The following is a 16,011-nucleotide window of genomic DNA, read 5'->3' as shown; positions in this document are numbered from 1 at the left end:
ACCCAAGTCGAGTCAATGACCTCATCATCATCATCTCCTCCATCCTCATTACCACTGGAGACAACTTGGCAATCCCCTGTGGCTGGGGGAACATGAAAGTCAGTTTGTGTACCAATGTTCTCCCCTCTCTGTAGACTCATGTTCCTGCCTTCCTCAACTTCAGAACCAACATCTGAATTGAGTAATGGCTGTGCATCGTCAAGGAGCAAGTGGCTGATGCTGTGTTCAAATAACTCTGCTGACTCCTCCATGCCTGACGCTGGGGCTATGGCAAGAATAGCTATAGACAAGGAGGTAGGTTTTGCCACTCTGGCAGCTGCAAGGGACTGTCAAGGGACTGCACTAGTCTCTGCTTGGGTGAAGGAGGGTGAGGAGGATGAGGATGGTTTAGTAAGCCAGTCCACCATCTCCTCTGCATGCTGTGGCTGGATAGCAATGGGCAACATCACTAAAAAGAGGAAATGATGCCCTGCCTGAGGACTGACCACCTCCACCTTTGCCTACAGTACCAGGGGAATATCTGCCTCTCCTTGCTGTCCTCCCAGATATGATGGGGGGAGTGGGGGGTGCTTATTAACAAAATGTAATAAACATGTGTAAATGTGTAGGTGGTTGCACTTTATTCTATGGAAAGTGATGTTTGGTGCACTTTAATTTGAGTATTCACGACACAGACACACTCCACGGATACACTTTTAAATACTGCAATATACTGCGTCAAACGTGCAGTAATGCACAGAACTAAGTGCAGTAACGCAATGAAATATACAGCGTTACACTTGCAGTAATACAATGATATATACAGCGTTATGCCCTGTACACACGGTTGGACTTTCCGATGGAATATGTGCGATCGGAGCTTGATGTCGGAAATTCCGACCATGTGTGGGCTCCATAGGACTTTTTCCATCAGAATTTCCGACACATAAAGTTTGAGAGCAGGCTATAAAATTTTCTGACAACAAAATCTGTTTGCGTAAATTCCAACCGTGTGTGGACAATTCCGATGCACAAAGTGCCACGCAAGCTCAGAATAAATTAAGAGACGTGTCCCGACGTACGTGTTTTACATCACTGCGTTCAGAACGATCGGATTTTCTGACAACTTTGTGCGACCGTGTGTATGCAAGACAAGTTTGAGCCAACATCTGTCGGAAAAAATCCATGGATTTTGTTGTCGGAATGTCCGATCAATGTCCGGTCGTGTGTACAGGGCATTACACTTGCAGTAACGCAATGAAGTATATGGTGTTAAACTTGCAGTAACGCACAGAACTATATGGCGTTAAACTTGCAGTAATGCACAGAACTATATGGCATTAAACTTGCAGTAACGCAATGCAATATACAGCGTGAAACTTGCAGTGATGCACAGAACTATATGGAGTTAAACTTGCAGTATCGCAATGAAATGTACGACGTTAAGCTTGCAGTAACGCAATGAAATGCACAGCGTTAAACTTGCAGTAATGCACAGAACTATACAGTGATAAACTTGCAGTAACGCACAGAACTATATAGCGTTAAACTTGCAGTAACACAATGAAATATACAGCTTTAAACTTGTAGTAACGCAATGAAATATATAGCATTAAACTTGCAGTAATGCACAGAACTATATGGCGTTAAACTTTCAGTAACGCAATGAAATATATGGCGCTAAACTTGCAGTAACGCAATGGAATATATACAGCATAAAACTTGAAGTAACGCAATGACATATATGGTGTTAAACTTGCAGTAACTCAATGAAATATACAGCGTTAAACTTGCAGTAACACACAGAAATATACAGCGTTAAACTTGCAGTAACGCACAGAAATATACAGCGTTAAACTTGCAGTAACGCATAGAACTATATGGCGTTAAATTTGCAGTAACGCAATGAAATATACGGTGTTAAACTGCCAGTAACGCACAGAACTATATGGCGTTAAACTTGCAGTAATGCAATGAAATATACAGTGTTAAGCTTGCAGTAATGCAATGAAATATACAGCGTTAAACTTGCAGTGATGCACAGAACTATATGGAGTTAAACTTGAAGTAATGGAATGAAATATATGGCATTAAGCTTACAGTAACGCAATGAAATATACAGCGTTAAGCTTGCAGTAACGCAATGAAATATACGGCATTAAGCTTGCAGTAATGCAATGAAATATACAGTGTTAAGCTTGCAGTAACACAATGAAATATACAGCGTTAAACTTGCAGTGATGCACAGAACTATATGGAGTTAAACTTGAAGTAATGCAATGAAATATTTGGCGTTAAGCTTGCAGTAACGCAATAAAATATACGGCGTTAAACTTGCAGTAACACAATGAAATATATGGGGTTAAGTTTGCAGTAACGCACAGAACTATACAGCATTAAACTTGCAGTAACCCACAGAACTATATGGCGTTAAACTTGCAGTAACGCAATTAAATATACAGCTTTAAACTTGCAGTAATGCAATGAAATATATAGCATTAAACTTGCAGTAATGCACAGAACTATATGGCGTTAAACTTTCAGTAACGCAATGAAATATATGGAGCTAAACTTGCAGTAACGCAATGGAATATATACAGCATAAAACTTGAAGTAACGCAATTAAATATATGGTGTTAAACTTGCAGTAACTCAATGAAATATACAGCGTTAAACTTGCAGTAACACACAGAAATATACAGAGTTAAACTTGCAGTAACGCACAGAAATATACAGCGTTAAACTTGCAGTAACGCATAGAACTATATGGCGTTAAATTTGCAGTAACGCAATGAAATATACGGTGTTAAACTGCCAGTAATGCACAGAACTATATGACGTTAAACTTGCAGTAATGCAATGAAATATACAGTGTTAAGCTTGCAGTAATGCAATGAAATATACAGCGTTAAACTTGCAGTGATGCACAGAACTATATGGAGTTAAACTTGAAGTAATGCAATGAAATATTTGGCGTTAAGCTTGCAGTAACGCAATAAAATATACGGCGTTAAACTTGCAGTAACACAATGAAATATATGGGGTTAAGTTTGCAGTAACGCACAGAACTATACAGCGTTAAACTTGCAGTAACACACAGAACTATATGGCGTTAAACTTGCAGTAACGCAATGAAATATACAGCTTTAAACTTGCAGTAATGCAATGAAATATATAGCATTAAACTTGCAGTAATGCACAGAACTATATGGCATTAAACTTTCAGTAACGCAATGAAATATATGGCGCTAAACTTGCAGTAACGCAATAGAATATATACAGCATAAAACTTGAAGTAACGCAATGAAATATATGGTGTTAAACTTGCAGTAACTCAATGAAATATACAGCGTTAAACTTGCAGTAACACACAGAAATATACAGCGTTAAACTTGCAGTAACGCACAGAAATATACAGCGTTAAACTTGCAGTAACGCATAGAACTATATGGCGTTAAATTTGCAGTAACGCAATGAAATATACGGTGTTAAACTGCCAGTAACGCACAGAACTATATGGCGTTAAACTTGCAGTAATGCAATGAAATATACAGTGTTAAGCTTGCAGTAATGCAATGAAATATACAGCGTTAAACTTGCAGTGATGCACAGAACTATATGGAGTTAAACTTGAAGTAATGGAATGAAATATACGGCATTAAGCTTACAGTAACGCAATGAAATATACAGCGTTAAGCTTGCAGTAACGCAATTAAATATACGGCATTAAGCTTGCAGTAATGCAATGAAATATACAATGTTAAGCTTGCAGTAACGCAATGAAATATACAGCGTTAAACTTGCAGTGATGCACAGAACTATATGGAGTTAAACTTGAAGTAATGCAATGAAATATTTGGCGTTAAGCTTGCAGTAACGCAATAAAATATACGGCGTTAAACTTGCAGTAACACAATGAAATATATGGGGTTAAGTTTGCAGTAACGCACAGAACTATACAGCGTTAAACTTGCAGTAACCCACAGAACTATATGGCGTTAAACTTGCAGTAACGCAATGAAATATACAGCTTTAAACTTGCAGTAATGCAATGAAATATATAGCATTAAACTTGCAGTAATGCACAGAACTACAGTCAGGTCCATAAATATTGAGCCCTCAACACAATTATAATCTTTTTGGCTCTATACACCACCACAATGGATTTGAAATGAAACTAACAAGATGTGCTTTAACTGCAGACTTTCAGCTTTAATTTGAGGGTATTTACATCCAAATCAGGTGAACGGTGTAGGAATTACAACAGTTTGTATATGTACCTCCCACTTTTTAAGGGACCAAAAGTAATGGGACAATTGGCTGCTCAGCTGTTCCATGGCCAGGTGTGTGTTATTCCCTCATTATTCCATTTACAAGGAGCAGACAAAAGGTCCAAAGTTAATTTCAAGTGTGCTGTGTGCATTTGGAATCTGTTGCTGTCAACTCTCAATATGAGATACAAAGAGCTGTCACTATCAGTGAAGTAAGCCATCATTAGGCTGAAAAAACAAACCCATCAGAGAGATAGCAAAAACATTAGGTGTGGCCAAATCTACTGTTTGGAACATCCTTAAAAAGAAAGCACACACCGGTGAGCTCAGTAACACCAAAAGACCCAGAAGACCACGAAAAACAACTATGGTGGATGACCGAAGAATTCTTTCCCTGGTGAAGAAAACACCCTTTACAACAGTTGGCCAGATCAAGAACACTCTCCAGGAGGTAGGTGTATGTGTGTTAAAGTAAACAATCAAGAGAAGACTTCACCAGAGTGAATACAGAGGGTTCACCACAAGATGTAAACCATTGGTGAGCCTCAAAAACAGGAAGACCAGATTTGCCAAACAACATCTAAAAAAGCCTTCACAGTTCTGAAACAACATCCTATGGACAGATGAGACCAAGATCAACTTGTACCAGAGTGATGAGAAGAGAAAAGTATGGAGAAGCAAAGGAACTGCTCATGATCCAAAGCATACCACCTCATCAGTGAAGTATGGTGGTGGTAGTGTCATGGCGTGGGCATGTATGGCTGCCAATGGAACTGGTTCTATTGTATTTATTGATGATGTGACTGCTGACAAAAGCAGCAGGATGAATTCTGAAGTGTTTTGGGCAATATTATCTGCTCATATTCAGCAAAATGCTTCAGAACTCATTTGACGGGGCTTTACAGTGCAGATGGACAATGACCCGAAGCATACTGCGAAAGCAAGCAAAGAGTTTTTTAAGGGAAAGAAGTGGAATGTTATGCAATGGCCAAGTCAATCACCTGACCTGAATCCGAATGAGCATGCATTTCACTTGCTGAAGACAAAACTGAATGGAAAATGCCCCAAGAACAAGCAGGAACTGAAGACAGTTGCAGCAGAGGCCCAGCAGAGCATCACCAGGGATGAAACCCAGCGTCTGGTGATGTCTGTGCGTTCTAGACCTCAGGCTGTAATTGACTGCAAAGGATTTGAAACCAAGTATTAAAAAGTGAAATTTTGATGGATTATTGTTAATCTGTCCCATTACTTTTGGTCCCTTAAAAAGTGAGAGGTACATATACAAACTGTTGTAATTCCTACACCGTTCACCTGATTTGGATGTAAATACCCTCAAATTAAAGCTGAAAGTCTGCAGTTAAAGCACATTTTGTTTGTTTTATTTCAAATCCATTGTGGTGGTGTATAGAGCCAAAAAGATTAGAATTGTATCAATGTCCCAATATTTATGGACCTGACTTATATGGCATTAAACTTTCAGTAACACAATGTAATATATGGCGCTAAACTTGCAGTAACACAATGAAATATACGGCCTAAAACTTGCAGTAATGCAATGAAATATATGGTGTTAAACTTGCAGTAATGCACAGAACTATATGACGTTAAACTTGCAGTAACGCAATGAAATATATAGAGTTAAGCTTGCAGTAACACAATGAAATATATGGTGTTAAACTTGCAGTAACACAATGAAATATACAGCATTAAGCTTGCAATAACACAATGAAATATACAGTGTTAAACTTGCAGTAATGCACAGAACTATACAGCGTTAAACTTGCAGTAATGCACAGAACTATATGGCGTTAAACTTGTAGTAACACAATGAAATATACAGCATTAAGCTTGCAATAACTCAATGAAATATACAATGTTAAACTTGCAGTAATGCACAGAAATATACAGCGTTAAACTTGCAGTAACGCATAGAACTATATGGCGTTAAACTTGCAGTAATGCACATATATGGAACAGAACTATTCAGCGTTAAACTTGCAGTAAGGCAATGAAATATACAGCTTTAAACTTGCAGTAACACACAGAACTATATTGCATTAAACTTGCAGTAACGCAATGAAATATATGGCATTAAACTTGCAGTAATGCACATATATGGAACAGAACTATTCGGCATTAAACTTGCAGTTAGGCAATGAAATATACAGCATTAAACTTGCAGTAATGCAGTAACTATATGGCATTAAACTTTCAGTAACGCAATGAAATATACGGCATTAAGCTTGCAGTAACGCAATGAAATATACAGCATTAAACTTGCATTAACACAATGAAATACATGGCATTAAACTTGCAGTAAAGCACAGAACTATATGGCGTTAAAGTTGCAGAAACGCAATAAAATATACTGTGTTAAACGGTCACTACACTCACACTGACTGCACTATCCCTACACTCACTAATGTAAAGATGAATGGTCGCTCTACACTCACAATGACTGAACTGTCCCTACATTCACACTAATGTAAAGATGAATGGTCACACTACACTCACACTGAACTATCACTAGCTTCACACTAAACTGATATTCTACACTGACAGTAGAATCACTATAGCACACTAACTGTCTAACAGAACTGAACAGAGCCCTGTTCTATCTCTCTCCATGCCGCTATCAGACTACAAATGGCCGCTATGGAAAGAATAGTTTTATAGTACGGGGCGGGATTAAGAACAAAGAGCCATGACAGTGTTCTGTGTCCTGATTGGGGGAAGCTTTCATTGCTTCAGCCAATCAGGGCTTTCAATGCACTGTGCAGTGGCGCAGTGCATTGTGGTCGCATTGTGGTAGTCCGAACGACCCTATAATTTGGTTGTTCGGAGAACATCCGAACAGCCAAAGTTCAGCCCGAACCATTCGCCCATCCCTAGTAGTGGGTAGGCGGAGCTGGGGACACTTCCAAAATGTTCAGCTCAAGTGATAGAATTATTTGGAACCCCCCTATCAAAAGGTAGTGAGAATACAATAATGAGGCAAAGAACACTAGTATTCCAAATATACTATAATTTGCTATATAATACCTTATGAGTCCTCCTAATATTTGTGACACAACAAATGCCAAAGGTTATAGTAACCTCTGCATAGTTAATATTCACATTAAATCAGCAATTTCCCTATTTAATTACCGGAATAAAACTCTTATCTTAAAGGGCAATGTGCTAATGAGAATAAGAATGCATACACAACAAAAAAGATTAATAGGATGAAATAGCAGTTTTAATTAAGCCATTAATGAGCCATGCTTAACCATTTAAAAAGCCTTTACATTAGACATACATCCTGTGTACTTTCGGGGGAAGATATACAGGCACACGTTATAGGTGTTGACCTATTTCCATCCATGTGGATTTAGAAATTCATTATTTCTCAGAATTAAACTCGTTCTTTCAAATTCTGTTTAGATTTAGTAGCAGATTGTTTTTCATCTATGTTAAAAGATCACAACAACCATGCCATTAGCTGCTAGATACCACCAACTATTTTTGTTATTATTATCAGTAGACATGTGCGGTTTGTTTCATTACGAATTAAAATTTGGACAAATGTTCATTATTCAGAAATTTGGATGTATCCAAATTTCTGAATTAGAATAGTACCGAATTTTAACGAATCCGAAATAACGAAAAAAAATTTGGACGAAATTTTAATTGGAATAGTTTTCAAGTAGTTTTTGAATGCTTTTGGAATTTGAATAGTTTTCAAATTTGATTACCAAAACTTTTGAAATCCAAATAGTTTTCAACTTTGAATTTGAAAACTTTTAAAATTCAAATCGTTTTCCAATTTCCAAACAGAATAAAATAGGAAAGAAAATAAAGGAATAGAATAGAAAAAAAATATTTTATTCTATTTTATTCTTCTTGGAAATTGGAAAACTATTTGAATTCTAAAACGTTTCGAATTCGAAAAAGCTTCAAATTCAAAAACGTTTCGAATTCGAAAACACCAAAAAAAAACATTTCGAAATTGATTCAAAAACTTCTGGAATCGATCCAAAAACCTTTTGAATCGATTCGAAAACTTTTCGAATTGATTAGAAAACAAATAAACTAAACGATATCTGAAAACAAATTAAACAAATTTAACTAAATGAATTTATATATATAACGGATCGAAACGAAACTAAACAAATTTGTTCGTTCTGCTCATGTCTAATTATCAGCTATTTTAAGCAGGAGAGGGCTGACCATATGCTTCAAAAGGATTATTTCTACCGTAATCTATATATCAGTAGAGGAAGCTATTATTTTCGATATTTCAAAGACTGCCCAGTTTTTAGAGTATCCAATAAAATGAGACATGCTGTGGCTCACTGTCTATATACAGAAAGATAAAAATACAAATACAGTATATATAAAAAGTTCTTAGATCATGCACACAAAACCACAATATGCAAAACTATTTGATATCTGCCCTATGTCTTTTATTACCTACCATTTTCTTCTAAGTATGTCAAAAGTATAGAATTGGACTCTGTTCCTTCTGTGGCATAGTCAAGTGCAATGTTGCCATTCACATCTTGCAAAAGTACATTTGCTCCAGACTAGAAAAAAATAATAAAATAAAACAATATTAATATACAAGCAGACCATATGAAAAATAATGTTGACTATAATGTTACTGTATTAAAACCCTGTAATTAAATAAGAATTTACAATGTGGGTGCAATGGCAAATTTAAGTATACCACTCTCAAATGGGGAGAGTGTGGTTTTATAGTCCTTAAGAAATAATAATCTAGTCAGTAATTTAGTTTTTTAGCATTTGCATAAAACCAAAATCACAGTGCTTGAAAGACTGACCCTACATACAAAAGTCATCCTTCAAGCTTCTATGGGTATTTTTCATCAAATACCTAGATACAGTTCTGTGATTCATATACAGGCACTTTTAAGTACACAATGGGGTTTATTTACTAAAGCTGGAAAATGCAAAATCAGGCTCACTTCTGCATAGAAACCAATGAGCTTCTAACCCCAGCTTGTTCAATTAAGGTTTGGTAATAAAACCTGAAAGCTCATTGGTTTCTATGCAGAAGTGAGTCTGATTTTGCACTTTCCAGCTTTAGTAAATAAACCCCATTGCGTACTTAAAAGTGAGGTATGCCTGTAAGGCCCCATTCACATGGGGAGATTTGCTCCATGTCCTGTGCAGAACCATCTTTTACTGGAATGGGGATGCACATGTGCTGCATGCTTTCCAGTGTCCCAATTTAGTCTAGTGGGACATGCGGCTGCAAAGACACAGCTGCTGTGTCCCTATATAGCATGCGGGTGGGGGTCTTCGAACTCCCCAAACTCACTCTGTATGACCCCTGGCAAAGCACCCTTTCCCCATGTTGATGAGGACAAGGGTCTCTTGCCCACAACCCTGGCCAGTGGTTGTGGAGATTTGAGAGTGGAGGACTTTTCAGAATCTGGAAATCTCCCGGAGTACCCCTACTCATTCACAAAAAAAGTTGTAACCTAGAAATAAAGAAACCCAAAATTTTGAAAGGTCCTTTATTACAAAAATAAAAATCCCCAAAAAAGTCCCTTGTAAATCCATTATAATTCACATTATCCAGTGGTACAAATTAATGTCAATCTATGCCTGATGGCTGCCGACTGTCATCACTCTGCAGTAATACTTTCATGCCCTGTCTGTCTCGTACCTGGTCTGTGTTTCAGCCTTAGGGCCTGCAATCTCAAACCTGCATGGTTAAGTAATCTTCCCTCAGTGTGGCTCCACCCTAGCCTTAACAGGAACCACTATTATACACTGTGTTCTCCAAGCTTGCCTTGCCGAGCAATATTGTGTGTTTGGTTTCCTGTCTCCTGCTTGCTGTGTGCTCTACATCTATCTCTGTTACCGATCTTGGCTTGTTCTTTGACTATCCCTGCCTGCTTGTTACCCTGACCTTGGTGTGTTCTCTGTCTATCCTTGTGTGCTAGTTGCCCCAACCTTTGGCTTATCTCCTGACTATCCCTTGTTGTCCTGGGCTGCTGCTTCCTCTCTATCCTCCTGTAACCTACTGTGAGTGTGAGCTGGGAGACCCTGGGGGCCGCGACCTGGAGCCAGTTGCAGCGCAGTCCATCCTCACCACTAGAGGCTCTGGTGAACACCTGTTGGCTCTTAGACTCCATGCCCTGGGGAATCTTATGCTCTAGCTCCCAGTGGGATTTGTGATGGTGCTCCAGTGGACCTGACTTTCTGAACCACCCAGAGTTCCATCCGCAGCAGTCAGCCACAGGGTCCACTACCTTAGCGGGTGCACTCCTGACTCCAATGGTGTGCATCTGTCACCTGGACTCAGGTGACCTGACAATGACCTGCAGAAAGAAAAATAAAATGCCACAGCCAAGATATATCCTGTCTGTTCGCTTGTCATCCACCCAATGGAAAGTTCAGCTGTAATATACAAGTTGGCGAAGTCTCCTGGAGATGTCATTGACCATATATGTACATGACCATGTATAGTCAATGATGTCAACTCCTTTGCTTACATTTTGATACCTGGCCATATAACTGAATGGGGCTGGTGACATCATTGATTGATAAGGACTGAATGGTGCACCTGCTGGCATCCTTAGCAACCGATGACTGCAAGAAGTTGTCATATATAATAACAGTAGTAATATTTTTTATTATACATGATATTTGGCTCCTGCCAAATGGGCGATTGTTTGGGTGTTCATCCTTAAGCTCCTCCCTAATTATAACATGAAAAGTTAGCAAATATTTCATAATCTTTATTGTTTTTATCTACCCAACGTAAAATGACTTCCTTTGGTAATTGTATAAATGTACATTTTTACCAAAACAAAGATATTTATGGAAAATGGTTTGGTAAATGACAGTAGCACTAAGGATCATTAACAGTATGAAAACAGCACAATATTTTATATTTAAACCTTTTCCAGGACTAAAATGGGGAAAAAAACCCTCAGAACTCTAGGAACGTTTGGCTTAGCAAATTGACGCTAGTAAAATACTTAAGAGAAATAAAGTTCAGCCTTAGATGTATTTTTGCATGTTAATAAGAGCAGTGTTAAATGTATGTATTGTATTAAAATTGCAGTTAATTAGTGTTCAAAACAGATTCTGCTGACAAAACTGGTATATTTTTTTTTCTCCATAAAAGGCCAGTGACATATTTGTTCTGAAATCACCCAAAGTCAGCATTTACCTCCTGGATTAAGATGCTGACCCAGGGGTGTCAATAAGACATAAATTGATAGGAAAACCAAAATTTGTTACAAGAAGGAGTAAAGGAGAATTTTCCAATGTGGGTACATGCTGCAGGGACAGCTGTATATCAGGGATATCTGCCAGCTTTGGGCGTAATCTGCCCAATGAAAATCAGACAGGAAAAAAAACACAGTATTACCTTTACGTACACTTTAAAATCTCAGACAGTAAGAAAACCCATGAGAAGAGTAAGATATGACAATATATAATCATGACTGATAATTCTTGCTTTAAACTAAAGTGTCTAAAGAGGTGCTTGCGTACAGTTTCATTTGTTGTGTCGTGCTCTTCTGAAACTTTGAATTGTACTGCCTTAGGTGATTTTTGGGAAACAATACTTCAGTCAGTTTTATTCATAGTTATATTTATAAAATCCCATATTTTGCCAACAGACAACTGTTTCACTCTAGGCAACAAATGTTCCTGTAAATAAACTAGGTTAAATCTTGATAGCTTAGCTTTCATTACTTGTTGCAGTTACAGCATTGAAGTTGACGCAAACACAATGCTTAGAACAACAGCAAAATGACTGATAAGTATTTTCATTTCAACACTATTAGCCTCACATTAGCTGGCTTGTAGGGAAACTATGAACATAAATGTCCTACACAACCTCATTTAGGATACAACATAAAAAAGTCTTGAAGAGTACATATTTAAAGAAGCAGGAATCTGCCATTTTAAAATGCCAGCACATGCAAAGCATTATTGGTTCTCTAAGATAACTGTCACTTGTTAACTCTGACTTGTTATCAAATTTAGTGACTAATTACATGATTTTACAATTTTGCAGTTAGTTAAAAGGGATTCCTGTCTGTTTAGTTGAGGCCTAATGATGGCATCACAAGCGTCACAATTGATTATCATAAAAATGCAGTATTTCACTAGGCTGGCTCTAGGTGCTTGTTACAATGTAATATATTACTGTTATGCCCCGTACACACGGTCGGACATTGATCGGACATTCCGACAACAAAATCCTAGGATTTTTTCCGACGGATGTTGGCTCAAACTTGTCTTGCATACACACAGTCACACAAAGTTGTCGGAAAATCCGATCATTCTGAACGCGGTGACGGGTGACACGTATGTCGGGACTATAAACGGGGCAGTAGCCAATAGCTTTCATCTCTTTATTTATTCTGAGCATGCGTGGCACTTTGTGCGTCGGATTTGTGTACACACGATCAGAAATTCCGACAACGGATTTTGTTGTCGTAAAATTTTATAGCCTGCTCTCAAACTTTGTGTGTCGGAAAATTTGATGGAAAATGTGTGATGGAGCCTACACACGGTCGGAATTTCCGACAACAAGGTCCTATCACACATTTTCCGTCGGAAAATCTGACCGCGTGTAGGCTCCATCACACATTTTCCATCAGATTTTCCAACACATTAAAGTGTAAATTTTACACAAAGAGTGATATAACCAAAACACTTCTCATTATTGCTATATAACAGCTTTTTTTAATCAGTTTGAGGCTTCATGCAAACTGGACCTTTAGCTAACTCTCTAGACTCCTTTCCTCCAGGCAGCAGTGTTTTGTCAGAAAAACATGTTTGACGCTTGTAGACTCATGTAACATGTTTAGGTTTGTTCAGGCATGCCCAACTCTTGGGGGGCAATTCAATTCAATGGGCAGAATAATAATTTTTATTTTAATTCAAATGAATTAACGCTCTTAGGAGTTTAGGCAGGTGTATCAAATGCTTTTTCTACCAAAACTCTGCTGCTCCTGGATGCACTGGCTGTGGGGTTTTTTCTTCTGCCTCTAAACTCCTCTAAATGCCTATGTGCATGGACACATAGGTTAACATGCAGGGGTGTTTAGAGGCAGGAAAAAAAATGCCAAACCCCCCTAGGAACAGCAGGAAAAATGTCCAATGTGCATGAAACAATAATGGTGAAAGCAATCTATTTTACATGTTCACAAATTATAAAAGTGCTTGCAATTGTATTTGTAATAACAATAACTATGATTTTATGGCATTTTAGCTTCAGTGATCAAAACACATTTCTCAGTATCTATCAAGACTGTAAGTGTAAATGCTTATTTTAAAATATTGCAATTGTTTCACCCACAAAATGATCTGGTAAAATTATCCTTTGTACCCCATCCCAGTTCACCATAGATCAGTAGACCAGTGTGTTAGTTGTGGTGCCACTCATTATGGCAAGATTCCATAGCCCTTCACTCATGATTGAAGCTATTACTGATACTTGTGAATATAAAGTTATGAAACTGTGGTTTCAAATAGAATTAATGTCATGCATAAATTGTGGTGGGGGGGGGGATAGACCAAAAAATGTAAATTATGGTAATAACATTTACAGCAGAAAGATAATAATTAAAAAGAACAAAAAATATTACCATGCGCTCATTGTGGGGATCATTTATATCTCGGTTTCACAGTGAACTGATAAGGGCAATTCAACTGGGACCCATTATGTGGTACCACCCCTCTCCTTGATTGTCTCCTGTGATGGGGAACAGGAGCTGAGGGAGTGGAGGGCTTCTTCCTTCTCTGCCCCTCCCTTGTCTCCTGTACCAATTTTTGCCTCTGGCCCCCTTCCCTCAACTCCTTCTTTTTTTCCCTCTTCTTTTTCACTTTTCCCAATGACACTACAGCTTTTTTTTTACCCTGCATCGTGTTGAATTTTATAATTCCCTAGTGCTCCTTGTGCTGACCAGAATACTTACCTGTCATAGTTCCAAGACCAGAGGAGATACTATATGTCAGTTATAACCCGCCTGTCATATCTTCTTGGATACTTGAGGGGGGTCGTGAGTTCAGTACCCCCCTGACTATACATCACTACATATATGATCTCCCTCTTTAATGTGTTCCTTTTTTTTTTTGTATGTACTGTTATGTGACAGTCTTGTAATACTGTAATGTCCTTATGTATCCTATACTTTAGTCCTGGAAAATATAATGTAAATGCAAGGTAATAAAGAATTTAAAAAAAAAATGTAAATGTCTGTTTGCTTTAATGCTTTAGATGCTAAAACAATGAAGTGAAACTGCATAATATTTATCCACTTAATATTACAAAGAATCAATTTTGATGGATTTAGCTTTAAAGATAATGCTAAAAAAATACATGTCGATATTACATTTAGTCAGACTTTATATGAAAAAAATCTCACAAAAGTCAATAATAGACACATAAAGGTATCAGCCAAACATCTTTGTGTGATTTTAGGTAAAGATGGAAGTACAAAATTTTACCTTGGACCTCCTCATTTAATTTAGCTATACATTCCAGGCTACAAAACATGACAAATGGTGAATTGTGACTTTCCTTGTTGCATTTAACATGTCTGTACACATGAATGGATCTTATTAGAAAAGTTAGATTAGATTAGAGATGTTACACACATGATTAGAGCCTGATACACACTGCTAGTTTTTTGTTTGTTCAACCCAGCAGATTGAGCAGAAAAAAGCCTGACACATCGCACTACCAACACAAACGTTGTTGGTGCAGCTTCCCCCATCACTGTGCCATTGTATTCTGACAAGGGGTATCCCCCCACCCACTCGCCAGAACACACTGATCGGATACTAATTTTCCAGCATGTCCCTTTGACAAAAGCTGGTCATTAGATCAGCTTCTGTCAGAAAGACAGCTGTACACACTGATCGAATGTCAAATGGTTCCTGCTGAATCAACTGATTTTCGGCCTGTGTGTACCCAGCCTAAGCTCCTTAAAAACTATTTGCACTGGTGAGCTGATTATCCTTGTGATTCTCTGTCACAATTTCTGGATTTTTTCACTATAGGGATGTTTTTGAAATAAAAATGCTCTACATTGTGTTTTCACATCCATTTCTTGCTTTTTGACCTAAATATGCATCTAGGAAGAAAAAAATAGAGGACAAAAAGATGATCTAAACAATGTTGTACTTGTTGTGACAATTTTGTATATGGGTTGGCATGAAAATTTTTTATTTCTATTTTATTTTGTGGCAACAGAATCAGGGTAACACTGGCATTCATTTAAAGATAAAGATCTTGGCAAAAGCAGCATAGGGGCAGCACCAGCAGCTAGTAAACTGGAAGGTGATACAAAGATCATTTCTTTTTTTTTTTTTTGTCAAGCACTGATTTTCCAAAGCATCTTTTGTTGCATCTCCCCTGTAGCCTCTATGCAGTCACTTTATGTTTATATGCATTTACTCCAGCAACAGCTAAATGGCATTTCTCAGGGCGGGTTTGCTTATGACGACAACAACAGACAGTGCCTGCATAATTTGTGCTTAAACAGCCACCTGTAGCATCCATTGGAAACTAGAGTGACCCGATGAAAGCTCAGGAGCACATTTGAGAGACAAGAAAAGAGCATTGTCACCCTATAACCTAAAGTGCCTGAACAAGGCATCATATTAAAGAAAGCTGCATATAAAAAAACATTGACATGTAAAGTTTGTATGAAATTTGTATGACATTTTAGCGGTTTATTGACATTTACTTTACATTGATCTATTGAGAAACCCAGATCCT

The 16,011-nt window shown here is 37.8% G+C and overlaps 1 protein-coding gene across 5 annotated transcripts in view; it reads right to left on the bottom strand.

Annotated features, from left to right (window-relative positions):
• MYO16 (myosin XVI) overlaps positions 1–16,011 on the bottom strand; it is a 669,347-nt gene that overhangs the window by 436,370 nt on the left and 216,966 nt on the right. For all 5 annotated transcript variants that reach the window (XM_073614485.1, XM_073614486.1, XM_073614487.1 and 2 more), the window contains exon 5: positions 8,707–8,815. In XM_073614485.1, the coding sequence (XP_073470586.1) occupies positions 8,707–8,815 (109 nt within the window). The remainder of the gene's footprint in view (positions 1–8,706; positions 8,816–16,011) is intronic.

The sequence above is a fragment of the Aquarana catesbeiana genome, linkage group LG02 (assembly GCF_042186555.1).
Source record: "Aquarana catesbeiana isolate 2022-GZ linkage group LG02, ASM4218655v1, whole genome shotgun sequence".
Taxonomy (NCBI): domain Eukaryota; kingdom Metazoa; phylum Chordata; class Amphibia; order Anura; family Ranidae; genus Aquarana; species Aquarana catesbeiana.
The sequence above is the reverse complement of the archived record's forward strand: the minus strand, read 5'-3'. Positions and strand labels throughout refer to the sequence as shown.